Consider the following 23,362-nt stretch of genomic DNA (forward strand, 5'->3'; position numbering starts at 1 on the left):
CTGGTTAGTCTTCTATGCCTTTTGTTCGTTTTTCAAATCAAAGAACTTCACAAATCATCCCACTGCATCCAACCAAATTGTCCTATTAGACAATCAACTAATATTTTGAATACATATATATTACTTTCATGTCAAGAATTTCTATGAAACCTATCTAGCACAAGTACTTCACATTCATAATCCTTAATATAAAGCCTAAGCATAATCAATGTGAAGTCCAAGCTTAACTTACTGTACTTTCACTCTAATTTGTCTGATTAGAGTATCGTGGTGGTTTAATCTGAACTACATCCAAATAAAACACTAAGAAACTGTTTACAGATGAATAATATTTATATGGATTAACAAAAAGGAAGTAAGCCTTAGCTTGTACCAATGTAGAACAAAAACCACTACTCAACATAACAAATATTACTCACATCAACTACATGTCCAGGATATTCACATAATATTCATGTGTCCTGCATTTTGGACAGAATTTGTTGAAAAATTCCACAGAGATGTTCATGCTCCATTCTATCCATGACAGCAACTTCTCATTCAAGAATCAGTTGTGCAAGTTAGCTTCTACCCCATCGCAATATTTAGTGTAGTTATTTAATATGCTTAATTATTCAGTGAGAGACTGAGTATGATGATAAAATATCCAGGCACAGGTACTCATTATTTATTATTATTACAGTACTAATTTATTTTATAATTGCTGGATGTAATAACAGTCTTCTCCTCTTGAATTGAAAAGTATAAACTTTGTGAATATAGATATTATTCCTAAAGTCTTTATTATTATGCATCAATTTACCTTGATAGAATTCAAATAAAGAAGCACATCATCAAACTGTTTCAGGAGAAAGAAACATGAAGCCATACACTGTCTTCCTGGAATTGTATCTAAAAAGTGTCCAAATAAACAACGTTAGAAATAAAACCATAATGCTATCATTAAAAACTATGAAAGTTTTGTATGCACTTTAAATATTAAGAGCTTAAAAAAAGGTGATGATTCCAAAAAATGCAGGCCATTGTAGCAATTTTAACCAAAATTATTTTATTTTTTTTTTTTTTGCACACTAAAGAAAAATATTTGGTGAAAAAAATCTAATTGGAAAAAATAGTGGCAAGGTGCAAAAAAAAAAACGAATACACACCTTGGTATGAAGAAGCTACAGCAGCAGCAGCAGAAAAAAAAAAGCATACAAAATCCTACAGTACAAGTAGCTTTTATCACAAAAATGTCAAAACAAAAAAGACTACCATATCCTAACAATATAGACAAAAACTGGGAGAATCAATTTAAAAAGAAAAATTCAGGTAACATTTTTCAAGCAAAAATTACTCCCTCCTAATCATTTCCTGAAAGAAAGAAAAAAACTGAAAATTTGTGATTTCAAACAATAGATGACAGTTATTTCCTAAGTAAGTGAATTAAATATGGCAGAAAAAGTTTCAAATATGTTAAACCAATTAAAATACCATAACAAAAATTTATTTACTGGTAGCACTTGGTTGCATTACTCCAAATTAATAAATTATTTTAGTTTTAACACCATCTTCTGATACATTAATAGGTTTGGTGTACAGTTGCATATTATTATGGATTTTATTCTCAACCTCTGAGACTTTATCAATGATAATTTTATTTCACTGGTCATCTTATCCCTGCTTTCAAGTTCTATCTTACCACACTGTTTGAAAAGATATTATATCATTGCTACACTATGCATAAGTTCACTGCTACTTTTCAGGAAGGTATTAGTTTGTAATCATATCCATATTTTTTCTTGATCTTATAAAAAAAAAAGTAATTAGAATAAATTCAAAATTTAGAAGAAAATGAATGAAATTCAACTCATAGTACAGATCAATAAAGTTCAAACTGTAGCAGATGATAGAATAACCAGCACAATTTTATGTGACTTTATGTACATATCTCAATGTCCCTGCCAAGAATAGAAATATCACCAGAAATTATTTTATATTTTATAGGACTTCTTTCAGCAGTGCTGTCACACTGTTCTGAATTTCTTTAAATGATCTGAAATGAAATGAGATTGGAATCAGTGTTTTGTGAAAATAAAATTGCTGAAATGGCAACAATTAGGTGTGCATGGCAGATGTAATTTCCAATACTGGCATTATAATGAAAGAGGCCTACGTGCTCTGGATTCATACTACGAAAATTTTTTATTTTTATTTCTCAGAGCAAACTAAACTAAAATTACAATTAATTAGCTTTCGGCTGATTAATTGTAATTTTAGTTTAGTTTGCTCTGAGAAATAAAAATAAAAAATTTTCGTAATACTGGCATTATTTGTTGGCAAAAAATTGCCATAGAAGTGTACAGGAAGGTGTACTGTTTAGATCCACTCATATGGCTAAAGATAGTCTTTTTTGATTAATGCATTGCTGTGCACATTCCAAAACTTCAAGGCAAAATAACTGGCTGACTGTTCGCTGCGGAGAAAAAAAAATTATAATGAAATATTCAAAAGGTTTGACTTTCAATTTTGACATGAATATTTTTTTTTTGTTCAGTCTGTAAGGCTACTGACATTCCACTGGAGACCAGCATTTTGCTTTTGGTCATACTGGAAGACTCAAGTCTCATTTTACCAATTATAATTTTACAAAAATTCTGTTTTTCCCAAAGTTGGCATTCCAAAACAGAGAGAGACTGTTTTAGGCAATAGAGAAATTCAAATGCTAGGGGATATATTACATTACTTACTAAAATTGTAGTTCAATACAATTTTTTTCTGTTTTTTTTTATCAGTGTTTGCTTGTCAATAAGATTTTTCAGCACTACCTTGCCACACTCTCTTTAGGTTCAGATCTCTGATCAAAATCAATCCAACATTTTCACTATTCATGCTGTTCTTCTGCTACCTTACAAAGAGTTATCAGTGATGATTTTTCACCATATGAGTCACTTTTTACACATCTCTATCGGTCCTTGAAGGTGACAGGTGCCATTCATCTTTAACATCTTTCCTTTCTTCTTGAAATTCTTAATCCAAACAAAAACTTGTAATCTAACTTTATTTCATCTCTACAGTAGATTTTGTAAATGTCATGGCTTTTTTCCATTTCATTAACGCTGATTTCCTATTCTAACAATTTAGCTCCAATTACAAAACAGACTGCTACTGCAAAACAAACCAAATCAAAACGACTCATACCAAGTGTGTCAATAAAGTTCCTGGACTGGTGTTGTTGCAGTCACATTTGATGAATATGGAAAATAAATGGAAATATATATTGTAATTCAAACTACCTCCAACAGATAGTGGTAGAGAGATTGTCCAGTACGCTAAGAGGTTGCAAGTGACAACCAGTTTCATTAATAGCATTAACATTCCATGTCATGATTTTGCAATGGAGCAAAAAACAAATATCAAATTTTACTTTAAATTGGGAAAATCTGCAACAGAAATATAAACTGCAATCCACTGCAAGATGGAAGACTCCTCAACAATTCATGTTGAGGGAACTGGATCATAATCTGCCACGTTGGTCCAGTGCAGTTTGGCAGATCAACCATATTTAGTAGTCAGGGGCTTGAACCCCAATCTACTCAAAGAGCGCGTGCTACTGCACTCCTTGACCACTTGGCTATGGAGGCGTTTGAAATGTTCAAAACTCTTTATGGCAATGAAATGTTAAGTCATACAAGTATGTTTGAATGGTATAAGTGGTTCAAAGACAGACATTAGGATATCTGTGATGGCTCAAGAAGTGGGTGACCACAACCTCTTGAAATGAGGACAGAGTTGAAAGCATACAGAAAATTGTGACAAGAGATCATCATTTGATCCTCAGAATGATGGCTGATCAGCTGGATATGAATAAGGAGATGATTTGTCAAATTCTGCATGAAGATTTAGGAAAAAGGAATGTAACTGAAGGGGAGAGAATCAATGCTGTATTCTATATATTATTGCTTCAAAGCCTACTGAAGTACATTTCCTGGTGAGGTTGCAATTTTGAGAGAAAGGTAGCTGGTTCTTGTTGCACAATGCCCCACTCATTCTACGCTTGTGAAAACATTTCTGATGACACATGCATTGTTAGATCAACCATCCACCCTACTCTCATGATCCAGTACCAGCAAACTTCTTCCTCTTTCCCAAAGTGAAAACTGCCCTCAAATAAAAGAGATTTAAAGATGTTGTGGACATAAAGAATAATATAACTGCTGAACTGAACTTCATTTCTTTGGATACCTTTGCTGATTCTTTTCAGAAACCTTTAGAATGGTGTAATAAGTGCATTCAATCAGGTGGTGATTACTTTGAATAAAAATAAAACCATTTTTGAGCTCCTTCATTTTGTGTTCTTTTTATTGCACCAGTCCATGAACTTTATTGCCACACCTCATATTATACAGTATTATTGACTTCTGAAGTCATGAAATCCAACAAGCATCATTTAAACAGTTTACCCAGGTGTCATAAAAAATCAGCATGGTTACTTTCTTATCAAGTCTCATATAATGGAATTTTCAATTAAGTTTGAAGAGGTACTTCACATTGTTATTGACAAACAAAAGACTACTCCTGTAAATTTAAGCTGGAAAGCATGAAAATAGCAATTCTGAAATTATATAAGATTGATTATTGGAAAAAATTTTTAACTTAAAGGCAAATAAGGCTCCTGAAGTTGATGGCATATATCCAGTAATTTTAAGGAAGGCATCGATATTAATTGTGAGGGTATAACTAATCTTAGTGAGGAGAGTTCCTTTGGACTGGAGAAGTGTCAACATATTGCCAATACATAAAGTCAGTTCTAGGAGCAAAGCAGTTAGCCAGCAAATGTGTAGTTGACTTCAGCAGTAGGGGAAATCATTCAGGCAATGATCTTTCCAGATCCCTTAATGTCTAATGTTGCTCTCATTAGCATTTCCAATGGTCTGATATGCTTACTTGCAGCCTTTTTAATTATAACTGAACATATATACTAGCCACATCCCCTGGAGCCTTGCCCTCCTTTAACCTGAACAGATTTTCTAGCAAACCTTTTTCTGAGATCACTATATCACTTGTTTTAAGTAATCTGGCTCCTTAACATCCCTCAAAATATTTCAGTTTTCTTTCAACTGTAAATATCATTGAAAAATATCTGTTTGACTCATTGGCCATTTCTACTGGGCTTTCTATGGACCACTGCAACCAATTAAGGCAACTATTGGTGATGTTAGAAAAGCATCTGACTGTCCTGCACAAGATGCTACTGTAAAATATTGGGATCACAAAGAAGATCATTAGATGGACTGCAAGTTGGCTGCAGAGCAGGAGCCAGAGGGTTGTGATAATCGGCTGCTCTTCAGATTGGGCTAATGTGATGTCGATCTCCCAAGGATCAGTAGTGAGAGCACTGCTATTTCTGATTATCTTAAATGACATCAGCAAAGGGATACAGGACAGGCCGTGACATCAAAATTTGCAGATTGGGAGAGTAGGTAATGATTAGTGCCATGAAGCATTTTTTCAGGATGACTTAGATAGGCATCAGAGGATGGTCAAGGGAAGTAGTGGCTATGTTTTAATGCAGCAAAATGCAAGGTTGTACATTTAGGGAATAGCAACCCCAAAATAACTTATACTATTGATGGAGTTGAATTAAAAAAAGAAAGGAAATATGGACAGGCATGAAGTTTATTGTGCAAGGCAAGCAGGCAGCAAGGATGGCCCATGGTGTCCTATCAATGATTTTTCAAATGTTTGCTTGTATATATAACAAGGTCATAATTCCACTGTATAAGGGAATTATAAGACTGCACTTCGAATACTGTATCCAAGTTTGGAGACATCATGTGAAAAAAAAAAGACAAGCTTCTGGATCGTAGGAAGTTTTCTTTTACCTAGCAAGTTATTAGATACAAGAATAATTGTCTCCGTGGATGGTTGAGGCTGGCTAGCTTGGGGAAATTCATGGTCAGCAAAATAAGAACCTATAATTTTTTTTATTTATTTTTTTATTTTTTGGCTGATGCAACAAAAGCCTTGAGCTTCTTTGCATCATATGACTAATGCTAAATATACTTTTTTTTTTTTTGTAATTTGAGCAAACCAAATATTCAAGTTCCAATTAAAACTGCCTTTTAAGAGTTAATACTTTATGTTTCATTGCTGATTAATGCAAGCATTAGTGCTTAAAACAAGTTTGTTTGTTGTTTGGTTTTTAGGAGAATTAGCAGCTAAGGCCATATTGCTCCAGGATATGCGGTGGTCATTCCCTGACCTTTCCGCATCCTCCGTATTTGGTGGTGACGGGCTCGAACCCCAGTCTAGAAGCGTGTGCTACGCACTGCTGCTCCTTCCCACCTGGCTACGGAGGCGCCTCTTAAAACAAGCATACATGGAACATTAAATATATAGGGAAGAGAAGTCAGGTGAAAAAAAAAAAAAGGTTGATAACCATTATCAACCCACTGCAGGATGGAAGCCTCCTCAACTATTCATGCTGAGGGAAGTGGACCAAAATCTGCCACACCAGTCCAGTGAGGGTTGGCAGATTGACCGTATTTAGCAGTCAGGGGCTTATACCCCGGTCTACTCAAAGAGCCCATGCTACTGCACTCCCGCTCCTAACCACTTGGCTACGGATAACATGTGCCAGCTACTGCATGTCAAATTGGGTGAAAATGATATGTACAATGTCAAATTCTGACTGGGAAATACAGGGGCTGGACAAATTAATGGAAACTTGTGATAAGATTTACAGGTATGCACTAATATGGTGTTGGGCCACACTTCACTTTTAAAATGGCTTGTATTCTATGTGGAATAGATTCAAATAAATCTTGAACCATCTTAAGAAGAATATTTGACCATTCTTTGTGGAGGAACATTTCAAGCTCCTCGAGTGATGAAATCTGCTCTCATTCTCCTCTCCTCTCCAAATATGCCCATAGTGACTCAATAATGTTTAAGGCTGGTGATTGTGCAGGCCATGAAAGGTGCTTAGAACCAGTTTCATGCTGTTAAAACCAAGAATTTACATAACTGGCTGTGTGCAATAACGCATTATCATCTTGATACATGGCATCCTTTATGGACAATGTCTGCACAATGGGATGAACCTAGTCACTCAGAATATCAAGGTAATCAGTGGCAGTAATTTGCCTGTTCAAGGTGATGATAGCACCTAAAGATTGCCAAGATATTGCTGCCCAAACCATTGTTGAATGATCTCGTTTGTCTGAAAATATGTTTCCAACTATCAAGTATCTAGTGCTTGTGCGTCTTACACCACTTCATCCTCTTAGCATTACCATTAGTAACAAGTGGCTTGACAATAGTGGTACTGCCATAAATTTCAGCTTTATGAAGTCTGCTGGAAACTGGAATCTTAAGACACACATCAAATTCTGCAGTTATTTTTGAGGCAGCAGTTTTATGTTTTTGGGCTACAATCCTTTTCAGTGTTTAGTGGTCATTGTTTGGGATTTTCTTCCACAATTCATCCTATTGGATTTTGTTTTTCCATAGTTAGTGAATGCGGACATCACTTTCAATACAGTTGCTCTGGCTACATTAAACAAATCAGCAGTTTTAGCCAATAATGTCCCTAATGCATCAACAATTTGACTTCTTTGGAATTCAGACAAATTGATCATTTTCTCCATGTACCTTTTTATATCACCACTAAATAAACATCAGCTTTTTTTTTATCATCTTTCCTTCATAGTACTACACTACCTGCAAGAAACAAAAAAATAAATAAATAAAATAATAATCACTGCATGTTCATAAATACATCATACAGCCATTACAAGGACTACTATTTTCATATCATGTGTTTCCATTATTTTGTCCACCCCTGTAAAATAATAAACAGTTAACAGAGCTTTGAGAACTACCGATAGATAATCTGAGAAACTATTCTCAGGTACATAATTTTTATATTTAGATGTTGTTGTTTTTGTTGGGGTTTAGGTGCATCAACCACTTAAGACCATATTACATCACTGTGAATTATTTATGTCTGTACAAGGGTATATTATGTTTTTTTTTTTTTTTTTGTCTGTACATTCAAATCAGCTTGTGAACCAGCTATATTGTCATGGAAGACTATTTAAAGTGTAATTTATAAACAGTACATTTTATTTGCTGTTCATTTTGACAAATTTTTTCTCAAACAAAAAAACTTTACAGAAATGAGTGATATGTCCACTATGCAGGGTGGTTAACAACAGTCATCAAAGTGACCTACTGCAACAAGATCTAGGAAAATAGGGTTGATGGGCTGAAAAATGGCATTTGAAGTTTAACATTGACAAATGCAAGGTACTGCACATGGGTAGCAGTAACCCCCAGAGTAACTTATAAGGTGCCTCCGTAGCCAGGTGGGCAGGAGCAGCAGTGTGTAGCACACACTTCTTGATTAGACCGGGGTTTGTGCCCACCAAATACGGAAGATGTGCAAAGGTCAGGGAATGACCACCGCATATCCCCGGAGCAATATGGCCTTAGTTGCTAATGCTCCTAAAAACCAAATAACAAACAACCAGTAACTTATAAACTGTGTGGTACTACACTCAGGGTAGAGGAGCATGAAAGAGACCCAGGGATAATTGTGCAATCAGACATAAAATTCCCTGAACATTGCAGGCATTTGCCATTACTACTACCATTTTTCCATGTAGTCCCCATATTTGTTCATACCCTTGTCCCAAAGTATATGTGGCGCCTCCGTAGCCAGGTGGGAAGGAGCAGCAGTGCATAGTACACGCTTCTTGATTAGACCGGGGTTCGAGCCCATCACCACCAAATACGGAGGATGCGGAAAGGTCAGGGAATGACCGCCGCATATTCCCAGAGCAATATGGCCTTAGTTGCTAATGCTCCTAAAAAAAAAAAAAAACCAAACCAAACCAAAGTATATCTATCTTTCTTGCATAAAATAGATGGGTCCTATGCATCAAGCATAATTTCATAGAAATTCTGACTTCATATGTTAAAAATCATTACCCTGATACATAGTTCGTCAGAGGACTAAACAGATGAAAATCCAGTTTTCTGGAATGGATTGGACTGTTCCAATATCTTTCACCTGTAAAACTGCAATAATATTTTTGTGAGCAGTCACCTCTTTCTTATGGTCATCCTTACTTTGTCAAGCATATCACCCTTGTGGTGTCTATGGCTCCACTTTGATAGAAAATCAACAAGCAAGAAGACCAAAACAACAGTGGCAGATCCACTAGGGATTTGTCTCCCCCTAGCAGATCTGCCAGTGGGGGGGGGGGGACATATAAAACTGAGTTTTATGATATTAAGTTGTATGTTAACTAGTCATACTGTATGTATCTTATATAAAAACTTTAAAAATTTCAAGTAAATTCAAGCTTAATTTTCAATTAATATCAATAACATATCACCCTTTTTTTTTGTTTCTCGAGTAATGTGAATCATTCATACTTCATCCCCGTCACAATTTTGTTTGAAAAATCTTCACCTTCCTAAGCATACTCCGCAAATGTTGAATGCTCCCTTCCATGTCTATGTATTTCTTAGAGGACAATTCAAAAAAGTAAAAGCAGTTTGTGTATTAAATACTGATCAAAAACATGCTCTTGTGGATTTCAAACATAAATAAAATCTGAGATAAATTTAAACACTATGTTGAGTTGCTGTATACTTAGTGTATCATGTATTACCACAGTTTTAACATGTTGGTTCCATTTTCAGATTGTGCTACTATCGAGCAACATTCAGTAATATGATTTTATGATTTTTGTGACTTGAGGGAGTAAACCTCTGAGATTCTGAATTTTTCTGAATTATATCATAATACATACATATTCATGGATCACAATCATTTTCATTATCAACTGTGAAAAGTTTTCAGATGGTGACACATTAACCATCTGAAAACAAATCCCACAGCTAAAAGATATTGCCATTATATTTTACATTATTTATAAGACATTTCCTTATATCTCACAAATAACATTCCTAATTATCACTGCCACATAATTTTGAGAGTTAACACTGAATTCTTGGCAGGAAACACATTGAAACATTCTCCCTTATCTTCCTCGAAAATGAGCTTTGCATGATTTCAATTTACAAAATGTTTCACCACAATTTTAAAATCTTCAAAACATGAATTAACGATCATTATTTCAAGAAAATGTTAGGGAAATTTTCATATCACAAATGCAAGAAAAAACAGATGCCTGCTGAAATTATAATGTCTTCTGCTAGCTTATGAACCAATGTAATGTGCAAAATATATTGAGCAGCACAAACCAAATGTCTGAAGAAACCTTCTTTGTTTCTTCAAAAATTGTGTGTGAAAAACTTTTGAATATTTTCTGACATCCCTAACAAAAGTTTAAATATAGATAACCCGGCCAGAACAAATTTTGGCCAGTGATGCCCCTTCTCGGCTGTGGGAAAAAAAAAAAAACACAAAACATCAACAAGCAAAAGGACATAGCATTTCAATAACTCCTAAACCAAAGGTGAAGCTGGGTCTAGTGGGTCCTTGTGCTATGGCAATCTTCATTGCAAAGTACCTACCTCTCTTGCATTCCTAATACAGATCATTTCTTGTCACTGAGTTTTCTTTACTGATATATTTTATGAGATACATGTTCTATCTTTAAGCATTTATTATTTAAGATTGAAATGGTCAGTGTTCTAACCTATACAGACTGGTGTCATTAGCTTCCACGCTTGTGTAGACTTTCTCATTTATTTACGAACACATCTCATCCTAGCACCATCACAGAATTCCATTTATATTACTAGGAGCTGTATAATGTCCATTGATGAAAAATTTTCAACAGTATTTCAAATCAGTTGAGCTAGCTACAGTTGGCATCAGGAAAAATATCTAGCTGTTATCTAAGCATACATTTTTAGAAATATACATTGCTTTCAGTATTTATATCTGGAAGCCATGAACTTTAAATTTTTAAAAGATCACAACCTTTCAATTAATTCAGTAAGCATTACTTTTTTATGTTTTTGCAAGATTTGCTTATACCTTTTAGAGGGCAAAGCATGTAGAGACTTCCTTTAAAAGAGACTCATCTACAGTTTTTAGTCAATAATATGCTGACTAACATACTAATAAGAAACAACTTCTATTAATCTCAAACATCTTCTATTTCTTTTACTAGAGAAATTTATTTAAAATCCACAGCTAACTCATTTATAAATATTTACTTTTTAAGTAATAAGATATCTCTTGGTTTAGGGTGTACAGTATGGGAAACAAAAATCAAATATGCAAATACTACAGCTTTCCCAACATGCCCACTCACTGCACACTTTTATTTTAATTTATTATATCATAAAGTATGTTAATGCATTAATAAGTTTAACAGATGTGTAAAAAATTTTTAAGAATCCTCACCAATTATTTGATCCACAATGTAAAATCAAAATTGAATTATACAGGCCGAACTCAAATCTTTATGACTTTATAGCTAAATGTAAAAAAAAAACGAAAAATAAAATAAAATAAAATTAAAAAAATAGAAAGAAAATAGTTGGTCCCACTGCTAGGAAGAGCTTAAAGTTTTACTGGCATAGTAAAGCCCTATATGCAAGCCCTGAGATGTAAGTAACATATCTAATCAATAACCAATTTTAGATCAGGCTTATCTACCCGCATCAAGAGTCTTAATTACTGTGATAATAATTTAATTCAAGTCACTGATGTCTGCCATTGCAATTCAGTATACCATGTTTTTACAAAAAAGAAGTATACAGTATCCATTGTGTTGTCCAAGGGATCAAGTAACGACGTCCAACCCAGACTGAAGAGTGGTGATCAAGAAGCATGAACTTGCAACCTAGTATGGTAATGTTCCATCTTGTTAAAAAGAGACACTAGTGCTATACTTACATATCATGTTTTTTGATGTCAAAGGTCTTCTTTCTAATGTTCTTTTCTATTACAGGTTTACCTGTGATGGTTTGCTAGCAATTACTCTGATTTTAAACAATGATTGGGTATGATACGATTTTAAAGCTATTACTATTACTGATCACAAGTAATTTATCATTTGTTAATTCATTTTCATGATGTCTTGAAACCATGGAGTTCACGGAATAGCGAATAGAAATTTGATTTCGATCTAGCGGCTGAAAGTGGAAACCATTGCTTTCTTTGACGACAATGATAGCACTCTTACTTCCTTTAATAGTATATAGCATGGCATTCAGGTGACAAATTGAGGTTATGGGTATGATGTGATGATATAAGGTTGATTGCTTTGTGGAGTTTTTGGTGCATCAACTACTTTGGTCATAAGTGTTGTTATTTTTTTATTTTTTTTTTGCCAAAGCAACTAAGGATTTGAAGAGTCAGTATATTATACCTATAAATTGGATGTATCTATAGTGAGCATTCCTGTTTTGCTAGATAAAAATTCTGAGCTTCCAGGAGAAAGAAATGTGTAACCCTCACATGACAACTCAGTCATGATGTGAAAAAAGCCCAAAAAATTCCTCCAGTCATCTTGAGAGGTTTGATTACTGACCTTTTCCACATGATACGGAATGACAGCAATCATAACTTCCCACCTATGAGAGCCAGTTCACATGGTATGCTAACTTGTGGTCTTTATCGCGCATCATGTCTATACAAGCATGTGTTCACTGTGCAATGGAATTTTTTGATATATTAGATACTAATATATATAATACAACACTGATGTGTTATAATTACAAATTGGAAAGTAAGATCTCCACTGTTTTATTTTCAAAAGTTATTGAAAAAATTAATTAATTCATATTTAATTAATTAAATATGAATAATACTAATTAAACCATATGAACAACTGTTATCAAGTGAATTTTACTATGCACAAAGAAGCCATTACAATGAGTAAGTTAAATGTAACTGTATAGAGTAAAAAACTAGTTTTCTATTCACTATGGTTAGTGACCAGCTTTCAAATCCTTCCTGATGACAGGATTCAATGTGGAATCCAAAAAATATCACCAATTATTAAGTAGTTATATTGTGTGGCAGTTTAACTTATTTACTTATAATAATACTTCGTACACGATAAAATTCACTTGATAACAATTCATGTGGTTTAATTTGTATTCTAATTAATCAGAAGGGGATCTACATGATTGTGCACTAATTAATTGATTGATTCTATTCACTATCGACTGATTCACTATTATATCATGTAGTAAATTTAAGTAATTTATTATTGAAATGCTACAATTTTGAACAATTGAAACACCTCAATGCCAAAAACTTAAACAATTCTAGCTACATTTCAGGAACTCGCTGTTTCCCATCTACAGGCCTGTGGTACTTCAAACCAACATTCTAACCCCACAGACCTAAAGAATGGGAAACAGTCAGTTCCCAAAACATAGCCAGAATTGTTTAGCATTGAGTGTTTGGCATTGAGGTGTTTCAATTGTTCAAAACTGCAGCATTTTAATAATAAATTACTTAAATCTACCACCTGATATAATAGTGTAGTCTCAATCAATTAATTTGTGTTATTTATTATTTCACATTAATTCATTACAAAACCAGATGTCCTTTTCTCAACATGTTACTGAAAAAATGTTATTTCAAAAGTTCCTCAGATACATTAACTAACCTACTAAAGAAATTATGCGTGGTTACAAAGAGACGCATCATGTGTCTTCAAACATTTCACATATCGTTCAATTTTTCAAAACTCTTTCAAGAATGCATGTGTCACAATGGTGTGGCAGTGTCACACCATTGTGACACAGCTGATGTTAGTTTATTATTGTTCAGGAAATGTTTTCCTGTAAGTTGTCACTTAAGGTGAGGAAACAGGTGGAAATCTGAGAATGGGTACTAAATCAGGGGTATATATAGGGGCAGGGCTGTAAAATGTTCCACCCAGTTTCTGCTGGATGATGTTCCAAGTTGTACCAAAAGAATGTCAACGCCAATATTATTTACATACAACTATTATCTTTATTGATGCATTTAGTTTCAAGGAAATTAGTAATGACTCGTGTTTGTAGACAATCTGCTCTTCATCCTGCAAATTTCTTTTCCTATTCTTAAACATTCAACACCATTAATGGATATCCTTTACAGACATATCTGCTTCACCATACACAGCCATAATTTCTCTGTAGATTTCTAATAATTTCTTGCCTTTAGTCCATTAGAAATGGATGACTTCACACTTCTGTCTGTGTGTATGTGGTATGTGTGGGTGACTAGCCACATCTAATAATTCACTACATAATCACACGACAGAAAGTCAATCAGATCAGTTTCATCTAGTTTCAGATCAGTTTCCCTCAGGGTTCAGTGTTGGATCCATTTTTGTTTTCTGTATTTATAAATGATATTGATGATGGTATATCAGGCTTAATGTCCAAGTTTGCAGATGATACGAAGGTTGGCAGGGTTGTTAATGACACTAATGACAGTACACTGCTGCAACAGGATCTAGAAAAGTTGAGCAGATGGGCTGAGAGGTGGCAAATGAAGTTTAACATTGACAAATGTAAAGTACTACATATGGGAAGCAGTAATTCCAGAGTAACGTACCACAGAGTTGATACGTTACTCTGGGATTACTGCTGCCAGAGTTGATACGTTACTCTGGAAGCAGTAATCCCAGAGTAACATATCAACTCTGTGGTACCACAGTGACAATGGTAGAGAATGAAAAGGACCTGGGTGTAATTGTGCAGACAGATATGAAGTTTTCTGAGCAGTGCAGACGGTTTGCAAGAGTAGCTCATGGTGTCTTGTCAATGATATACAGGAATTTTTCTAGCAGGGATAAGGAGGTGATTATCCCCTTATATAAGGCAATGGTCAGGCCACACCTTGAGTACTGTATACAGGTCTGGAGGCCTCATCTTAAGAAGGATGTAGAGCTGTTGGCAGGTGGTAGATGACTTTCATCAACCGGTGAAATACCACCACTTTGCTTATTGGAGGCTCGAAGTGGTGAAACCCATGTTTAGTCTCTAGAGCAAAGTTTCCGGCATCCCCCTCCCCCCCATATTTCTCCTTCAACCCATGCACGGTACTAAGTACTATAGGTTTTGATACCTTTCGTGTTTGGGGTTTTCATAAAAAAAAAAAAAAAAAAAAGAGTACAGAGAAGGGCAACAAGATTAGTGAATGGAACAAAGAACAATGGAACGAAGGCATCTGCGAGGTGATCTGATTGAGGTGTATAAAGCCCTGAATGGTTTGAGCATGCTCAATGCTGATGGGATTCTTCCTCTTGCTCAGAATAATCACCTGAGAGGGCATAAATTCAAATTGAGGAAAGACAGTTGTAGGATAGATGTGCGGAAGTTTGCCTTTAGCCAGCGGGTGGTTGATTGCTGGAACAAACTTCCATCTGTCGTAGAAGTTGATAGCTTAAATAGATTCAAGGCAGAACTTGACAAACATTTGGAGCAAGTGGATGGGTGAAATAAGGGTGTTTTTTTTTTTTTTGGCTTATGCTATATAAGTTTGCTTTCGTGCATCATGTGCCTTTGCTAATGCTAATCTAATTTGTCTTGCAGCATTCTATAAAAGTTAAAAGGTACATTTATATATCAGATATAATTTTTAAATTATAAATCACAAAGTTGGCTAAACTTTGTGAACTTAGTGAACAATGTCTTAGTTGTCTTTGATATTTCAGACAATCAGTTATTACAGTTTAAGAGTATCAGCATTTTGGTTTTATTGAACCTGTCACTCAACCTATTCTAATGGGAAAAAAAGTTGTGATTTTTATAATTTTTAAGTGAAAAATATGTGACGAAATTTGTTGTAATTTTTATTAATAACGTATTTTATTGGTAACATATTGATAAAAATTATACTTCATCATACATTTGGAATCTGTTAGAAGGAAGAGACTAGGCCAATTACATTGGTTGGAGAGCCACTGACATAAGTATCGATTCAATGCTCATGAAAAATATTTTGAAAAAAGAGAAATGTTGGCGATACTGAAGTACAAGGCAAACAAAGAACTATATGAGTAACTATAAATACCCAATCTTGATGAGACAGTGATTCAACAGCTTACTGTTCAAAAATACTTTTATGAACAAAAATTTTTATGTTTCCTTTTTTTCATAACAAAACCAGATAAACACAGGAGTGACATGATTCTGCTCAGTGATTAAACTGCAAGTAGTAATTTTTCGGTCATCACCAGTTTGAATAACATAATTAACCCATTGTGCCTTTTATTGTGGCACTGTCATTTTTGTCAATTATGTCATATCTCAAGAGCAATAAACCCATTTTGAGTTCCTCTGCATATCTTCAACATATTTAACTTTTACAAATTTTCTTATCTTTTTGTAAGAATTTTTGAATCCTTTCATTATTACATACTGAGAGGGGAAAAAAAAAAAAGCAAAAAGGATGTTATACAAAAATTGAAAACAGAAATCCACACAGATTTTGGAAAAATCTTTTCAGTTTGAAAGAAATTCTGATCCCAGAACTCTTTATTGCAACAATGACACATGCATAAGAGGAATCAATTTAATCAAATTTAATAATTTATAGGATTAACTTACCACATTCACTTGCAGATCCTCCAACTAGCTGAAAAAACTGTTGGGCAATTTTTAAATGTTCTCTCTGCAAACAGAAATTATTTTTAGATTATTTTCCCTATAAAAATTATTAGAAAATTTTGGATAAAATTTGTAATAGAAGAGGATAAAATTAACATTAATTTTTAAAAATACCTTTAAATTTTCAGTAGCAAAGCCTTTAAAAAAGAGAAAACTCTTTTGAAGCATCACAAATTATCTATCAGAAAGGCTTAAAGCCCTCATATAGATATATACTGTTATCCCATATAATATTGATGTGTCTTGATATTAAGTTACAGTTCTGTGTACTTATCACAGGTTTAATTTTGTTTTGTAATAATATATTAATTTGTTTAACTAAAATTTCTTTTTATACTTCAGTATAGCCACCCAGTCACAAGTTGAGTCAATATAGTCAAAAATTGAGTCAATATAGAATATATTGACTGAAATGTGTTATCACTAGGGTACCTACCCATCACTACATCACTAGAGTACCTACCACCCACCGAAGAAGGGTCAAATAGTCCTGAAACGGTGCCGTCTGGGTGGTGGTATCTGCTGAGAATAAGTAACAACAGTCTTCTCCTTCGGTGAAGCATTACTTTTTCGAAGTAGTGCAATATCATGGCAACTCTTTGTGAAGGTATTCACAATACGAGATATAACAATTCAAAAATTGTAGATCTCTTAAAGTACCATTTATAACTGACACAATATAATAGCGTAGCTTAATTTAATTTATTGATACTCACCTTTTTATAATCTGCATTGATGTTGGAATAAACTGGATGATAATTTTAAATTTAAGTTAGCACGAATAAGTTAGGATTTAAAAACAGAATTAAAATGTGCGCAAGGAAGTAGAAGTGCACGTCTTCGTCCTTGGTTGTCAATGTTGAAATTTGAAACGATTTAAGTTATACGATTGGAAACAGAAGGCCAATAGCCATAACAAGTGGCTTTCGTTTTACACGTCTTCAGTTGGCAATGGTAGAATGAGAGTAAACGCATGTATTTAAGAAGACTAAGTTCCTGTGATGCTCCTGGATACACATGGGAATCTCAGGTGCATGAGATTCCAGAATCAACTACCTGCTGGCTAGTTGATTGCCAGAAGGTAGTTGATTCCAGACGCAGGTAATTCCAGACCAGAATCTCATGCACCTGAGATTCCCACATGTATCCAGGAGCATCATGGGAACTTAGTCTTCTTAAATACACGCGTTTACTCTCATTCTACCATTGCCAACTGAAGACGTGTAAAACAAAAGCCACTTGTTATGGCTACTGGCCTTATGTTTCCAACCGTATAACTTAAATCGTTTCAGATTTCAACAGTGACAACCAAGGACGAAGACGTGCACTTCTACTTCCTTGCGCACATTTTAATTCTGTTTTTAAATCCTAACTTATTCTTGCTAACTTAAATTTAAAATTATCATCCAATTTATTCCAACATCAATGCAGATTATAAAAAGGTGAGTATCATAATAAATTAAATTAAGCTACGCTATTATATTATGTATGAGATATAACTTAAACGATGCTGCCTTTGCATGTTTGTGCTAATTCAGAGTTTAGCTGACTAACATGATGCATTTGCACTAACTTGTACGTAGAATATATTGACTCAACTGACTAGCAGAGACAAGGAGGTAATTATAACTTTGTATAAGGTCAGGCCACAACTTGAGTACTGTGTATAGGTCTGGAGGCCTCATTTTAGGAAGGATGTAGAGTTGCTAGAACGAGTACAGAGAAGGGCAACAAGACTGGTGAGAGGAACAAAGGAATGCTCTTACCAAGAGAGGCTTAAATTCATTCTGCAAGTTGCAGCATCTGGAGACTAGGCACCTGAGAGGTGATCTGATTGAGGCGTACAAGGCCTTGAATGGTTTGAGCAGGCTCAATGCTGATGGGATACTTACACTTGCTCAGATTAAGAACCTGAGGCGGGCATAGATTCAAATTGAGGAAAGGCAGTTGTAGAATAGATGTGCAAAAGTTTGCCTTTAGCCAGCAGGTAGTTGATTGCTGGAACAGACTTCCATCTGTTGCTGTGGAAGTTGATAGCTTAAACAAATTTAACGCTGAACTAGACAAACATTTGGAGCGACCGGATGGGTGAAATGGGAAGGGTTTTTTTTTTTTTTTTTGGCTGGTACTCTATAAACTTGCTTTCTTGCATTATATGCCTAAACTAACGCTAATGCTAATTAGCACGCCCCCACCACTGAGCTGTTCATGGTGCCATACTTAACTGTAATAAATGGCAGCAATGTGACGAATACATTGGTCACTAATAAACAAACATTGTACATCTCAAAATTTCTACCCTACAAATTTTTACTTCTATTACATTATAATTACTTGACCATATTTATAATTCCCACCATTAACCCATTTGCAAGTGAGCTTCTGGACAGTATGCAAGCCACCTCTGGAGTGAATTTTTCTGAGGAATTCTGAAGTTTTGTAAAAATTGAAAACTATGTAAATAAATGTTTTAAAATTTACTATTTTCCTATTTTGACTTTATAACCAAACAACAGAGTGAGATTGTTGTCAAAAATGAAATAAAGATCAACATTTTGTATAAATTTTTTTTTTTAAAGCAAAAAAAAAAAAATAAATAAATAAAAAAAAATAAAAAATTATAGACAACACTTGATACTTTTTTTTGATGTTACTTATATCCCCTGTATTTATACAGGTATTACTCGATTCATTTTTAATAACTTCTAGAGAATTTCTTCAAATTTAGCTGGTAAATCCACATCATCTTGAACCTTAATGAGAGTTTTCATCCAGGCATGATGATTTTTGAAACTATTATAAATATAAAAATGGTGGCTACTATTTACTTGTAAACAAAGTTAATAGGTTCCATCATACACCAGGAGGGTTTCATGACAATTTATTAATACAGATGTAATTTGTTGACACTGCACTGTAAAAAACTTCCAATATGGAATATGATTGTTTCATTCATATTGGAAATTCTGTATATATAAAAATTTGCATTTGTGAAAGGCTCAATTAGACAAAGCAGCCAACAACTTGCATGAGCAATTGTGGGTTTTGTAGTCCTACAGAACCCACAAGCTGTATTACTAAGCCAAATTAAGCCTGTTACTATCTTCTATCTACCTTCTCTACCTTCTCTTTATTTGTTAATAGCCAGTTTATGGACTGGCTATTAATAAATAAAGAGAGAAAGAAGTCCACAACAACCTATTAAAAAAAAAAAAGTATTGCATAAGGAGTTATCAATGACTGACAACTTCTTACACAAAGCCTTTTGGTTTTCAGAAAATCATGGAACATCTGCAGAATGGACTATTAACTATCAAAATGTCAGTAAATTATCAATAAAACTCCAGACTTCCTAAACTCATTGGACTGGACCTCTAAAGCATACTGACTAAATAGACTTCCAATGTAATGAAACATAACATTTTAACAAGCTAATAATACTCTGTTGCTGTTGGGTTTTAGATTCACCAGTGACTTAGGGCATAGTGTGCCACCAGGTATTATGCCTATACTAGTGTGCATCAGGCCAATTTGTATGTTGTGTGGGCTGAAAACCAGGAATAACTCACAAGGGAGGGGGACTTGGGTTTTTCTGCCTGAAATCAGCTGACTAATACTCTGTTATTTTCTCTTTCCTATTGTAACACACCATTAACTATTACTGTACTCATAATACAATAATTTTTACTAGTAGGGATACAGACTGTAGTGCCAAGCTACGCTCCAATTTCAGGATGTGGATCTTCTGGAAGTGGTATAGAAAAAAGCAACAAGTTTATTTATTGCTATAAAGAAGTATTTCTATAGAAAGAGATACTTCAGTTTTGTGAACTGCAAAGTTTTGAAACCTGATATCTGTGTGGGGGACTTGGTTAAGATATTAGAGCATCTCAAAATGACCCAATTTCTTTTAACGGAAGGGTCATTAACTGTTGGAAGAGATTACCATTTCATCTCCTAGAACTACACAGCTTATTAAATTTAAGGAAGGGGCAGATGGAAAACCAGATGGGTTTTTTATTTTAAGGCTGATGCTAAATAAGCCTAACTTTCTTGTATTAATTTGGCGTTATTAATACTAATGCTTGTGGGTAATTTTATGATGTTATCACAATACTTTTAGTTATTTATGTATTTGGATAATGACAGATATGTGTATACAGACAATTTTTCCCTAAATATATCTAAAAAATTTCTTAATATCAAAAATAAATATAAGCTAATATAAGAGAAACTAGATGTATGTACCCTGTATCAATATAACATGCCTTAACCCTGTCAAAACACACCACCACACATATATATATACATAAACAGTCTGTCAACTATGCAACATATAAGACACACTACCTATTGAATAAAAGATGGTGGAAGCATATTCTAAAAGAAAACAATATAAGATATAGATGTAAGGAAACAATGAGCACCTCGCTTGCATTCGAATAATTTAATAGTATTAAAATAAGAATTAAACATAAAAGCATGTGAAATAAAGTTTTTAGCATTAGCATTAGTAGAGGCATATGATTCAAGAAAGTAAGCATATGCAGCATCAGCCAAAAAAAAAAAAAAAAAAACCACTCCCATTTAATCCCTCCGTTCGTTCGAAATACCTGTCCAGCTGAGCCTTAAATTTATTTAGGCTATCAACTTCCACAACAAGGGATGGAAGTCTGTTCCACCAACCAACTACACGCTGGCTAAAGGCAAATTTCCACACATCTATCCTACATCTGTCTTTCCTCAATTTGAATTTATACCCTCTCAGGTGATTTCTGAGCAAGAGGAAGAATCCCATCAGCATTGAGCATGCTCAAACCATTCAAGGCTTTATACACCTCTATCAGATCACCTCACCGGTGCCTAGTCTCCAGACACTGTAATTTGCAAAACTTAAGCCTTTTTTCATAAGAGCAACCCTTTGTTCCATTCACTAATCTTGTTGCCCTTCTCTGTACTCGTTCCAGCAGCTCTACATCCTTCTTGAAATGAGGCCTCCAGACCTGTATACAGTACTCTAGGTGTGGCCTGACCATTGCCTTATACAAGGGAATAATCACCTCCTTATCCCTGCTAGAAAAATTCCCATATATCATTGACAAGACACCATGAGCTACTCTTGCAGCCCGTCTCCACAGCTCAGAAAACTTCATATCTGCCTGCACAATAACCCCCATGTCCTTTTCATTCTCTACCTGTCAGTATAGTAACACAGAGTTGATACTTTGCTCTGGATTACTGTTTCCCATAGGTAGTACTTTACATTTGTCAATGTTAAACTTCATTTGCCACGTCTCAGCCCATCTGCTCAACATTTCCAGATTCTGTTGCAGCAGCATAGCGTCAGTAGTTCCTTAACAACCCTGCCAACCTTTGTATCGTCTGCAAACTTGGACATTAAGCTTGATATACCATCATCAATATCATTTATAAATACGGAAAACAACAATGCACCCAACACTGAACCCTGAGGGACTCCACTAATAACATTAGTCCACAATGAGCAGTGTCCATTGATTATCACTCTCTGTTTTCTCCTCCTCAACCATCCCTTTATCCATAGCAGCAATTTGCCACCAATGTAACACTGCTCCAATTTGTGCAGCAGTCTTCCATGTGCAACGGTATCAAAAGCCTTTCTAAGATCCAAATATATAATATCAAAGTTATTCACTGCATCCAGTTCTTTTGTGACTGCATCATAGTATCCAATCAAATTTGTCAGGCAAGACTTTCCCTTAACAAAACCATGCTGTGTCTGAGCTATAACTGAAGCCTTGTCTAGATGATCCTGCAGTGCTTCTTTAACCAGTGCCTCCATTACTTTTTCTGAACAGAAGTTAAACTCACAGGTCTATAATTACTTGTGTCAGCCTTTCATCCTCCTTTGTGAATTGGGGTCACATCTCCAGTCTATGGGTACCTCTGTGATGGAGATATGAATTGGGGTCACATCTCCAGTCTATGGGTACCTCTTCTGAATCCAAAGAAGCTCTCATAATTATGGCTAAGGGTTTGCTTACTTCCTTTGCTGCCTCCTTTAATATAACTGGATAGATCCCATCCACACCGGGTGCCTTTTTTATGTTTATCCTCAACAATTTATCCTCCTCTTTCCTCTCAGTTATTACAAAATCATCTAGCTCACTGCCAGAGTTTACTTCACCTCTGTCATTCCCCTTCCTGAATAATTCCTCATATGTGAATGTAGATGCAAAATACTCGTTTAGTTTGTTAGCCACCTGAGCAGGATCATCAACAGTTGAACCATCAATATCCAGTGTACCAATCTGCTTCATCCCTTTCCTTCTAGAGTATACATAGGTAAAGAACTATTTTCTGTTTTTCTTTGCATCCTTTGCCAAGGATTTCTCATAATCTGCCTTTGCCTGTCTAATCTCCTTTGTGACTTGGTTACAGACCAGCTTATATCTACCATAGGCTTCCATGTCACCCATTAATTTATATGTATCCCATGCATTTTTCTTCTCTGCCATATGTCTCATTAGTTCATCTGACATCCATTTAGGCCTAAACCTCGAACAATATTTCTTAGTTGGTATATAAAGCCTAGTAGCTTCCAAGATAAATTCTTTGAATGCTTCCCATTTTGAATTTGCTGTTGGTAACATCATCAGTTGGTACCACTAGAATTTAAATACTGTCTCAGACCATCATAGTCGTCTTTACGAAAGAAAAAACCCTTCCCTTTACCCCTGATGGTAGTTACCTCTGAGTAAAATCCCACTTCAGCACACTGTGATCACTGCCA

At 34.8% G+C, this 23,362-nt stretch overlaps 2 protein-coding genes across 5 annotated transcripts in view; one reads left to right on the plus strand and one right to left on the minus strand.

Moving 5' to 3' along the window:
- The window catches only part of Atg18a (Autophagy-related 18a), a 541,369-nt gene that overhangs the window by 356,575 nt on the left and 161,432 nt on the right, over nucleotides 1-23,362 (plus strand). The gene's annotated exons all lie outside the window — the stretch shown is intronic.
- Nucleotides 1-23,362, minus strand: part of Ttc26 (tetratricopeptide repeat domain 26) — a 102,760-nt gene that overhangs the window by 24,612 nt on the left and 54,786 nt on the right. The window contains exons 11-13 of one of the 2 annotated variants that reach the window (XM_090371431.1): nucleotides 16,531-16,594; nucleotides 1,149-1,163; nucleotides 803-891 (exon numbers count right to left, since the gene is read on the minus strand). In XM_090371431.1, coding sequence (XP_090227557.1) covers nucleotides 803-891; nucleotides 1,149-1,163; nucleotides 16,531-16,594 — 168 coding nt within the window. The remainder of the gene's footprint in view (nucleotides 1-802; nucleotides 892-1,148; nucleotides 1,164-16,530; nucleotides 16,595-23,362) is intronic. The other variant, XM_090371432.1, reaches the window with a different exon arrangement.

This window comes from Mastigoproctus giganteus, chromosome 4 (genome assembly GCF_048544385.1).
Source record: "Mastigoproctus giganteus isolate SK-2022 chromosome 4, ASM4854438v1, whole genome shotgun sequence".
Taxonomy (NCBI): Eukaryota; Metazoa; Arthropoda; class Arachnida; order Uropygi; family Thelyphonidae; genus Mastigoproctus; species Mastigoproctus giganteus.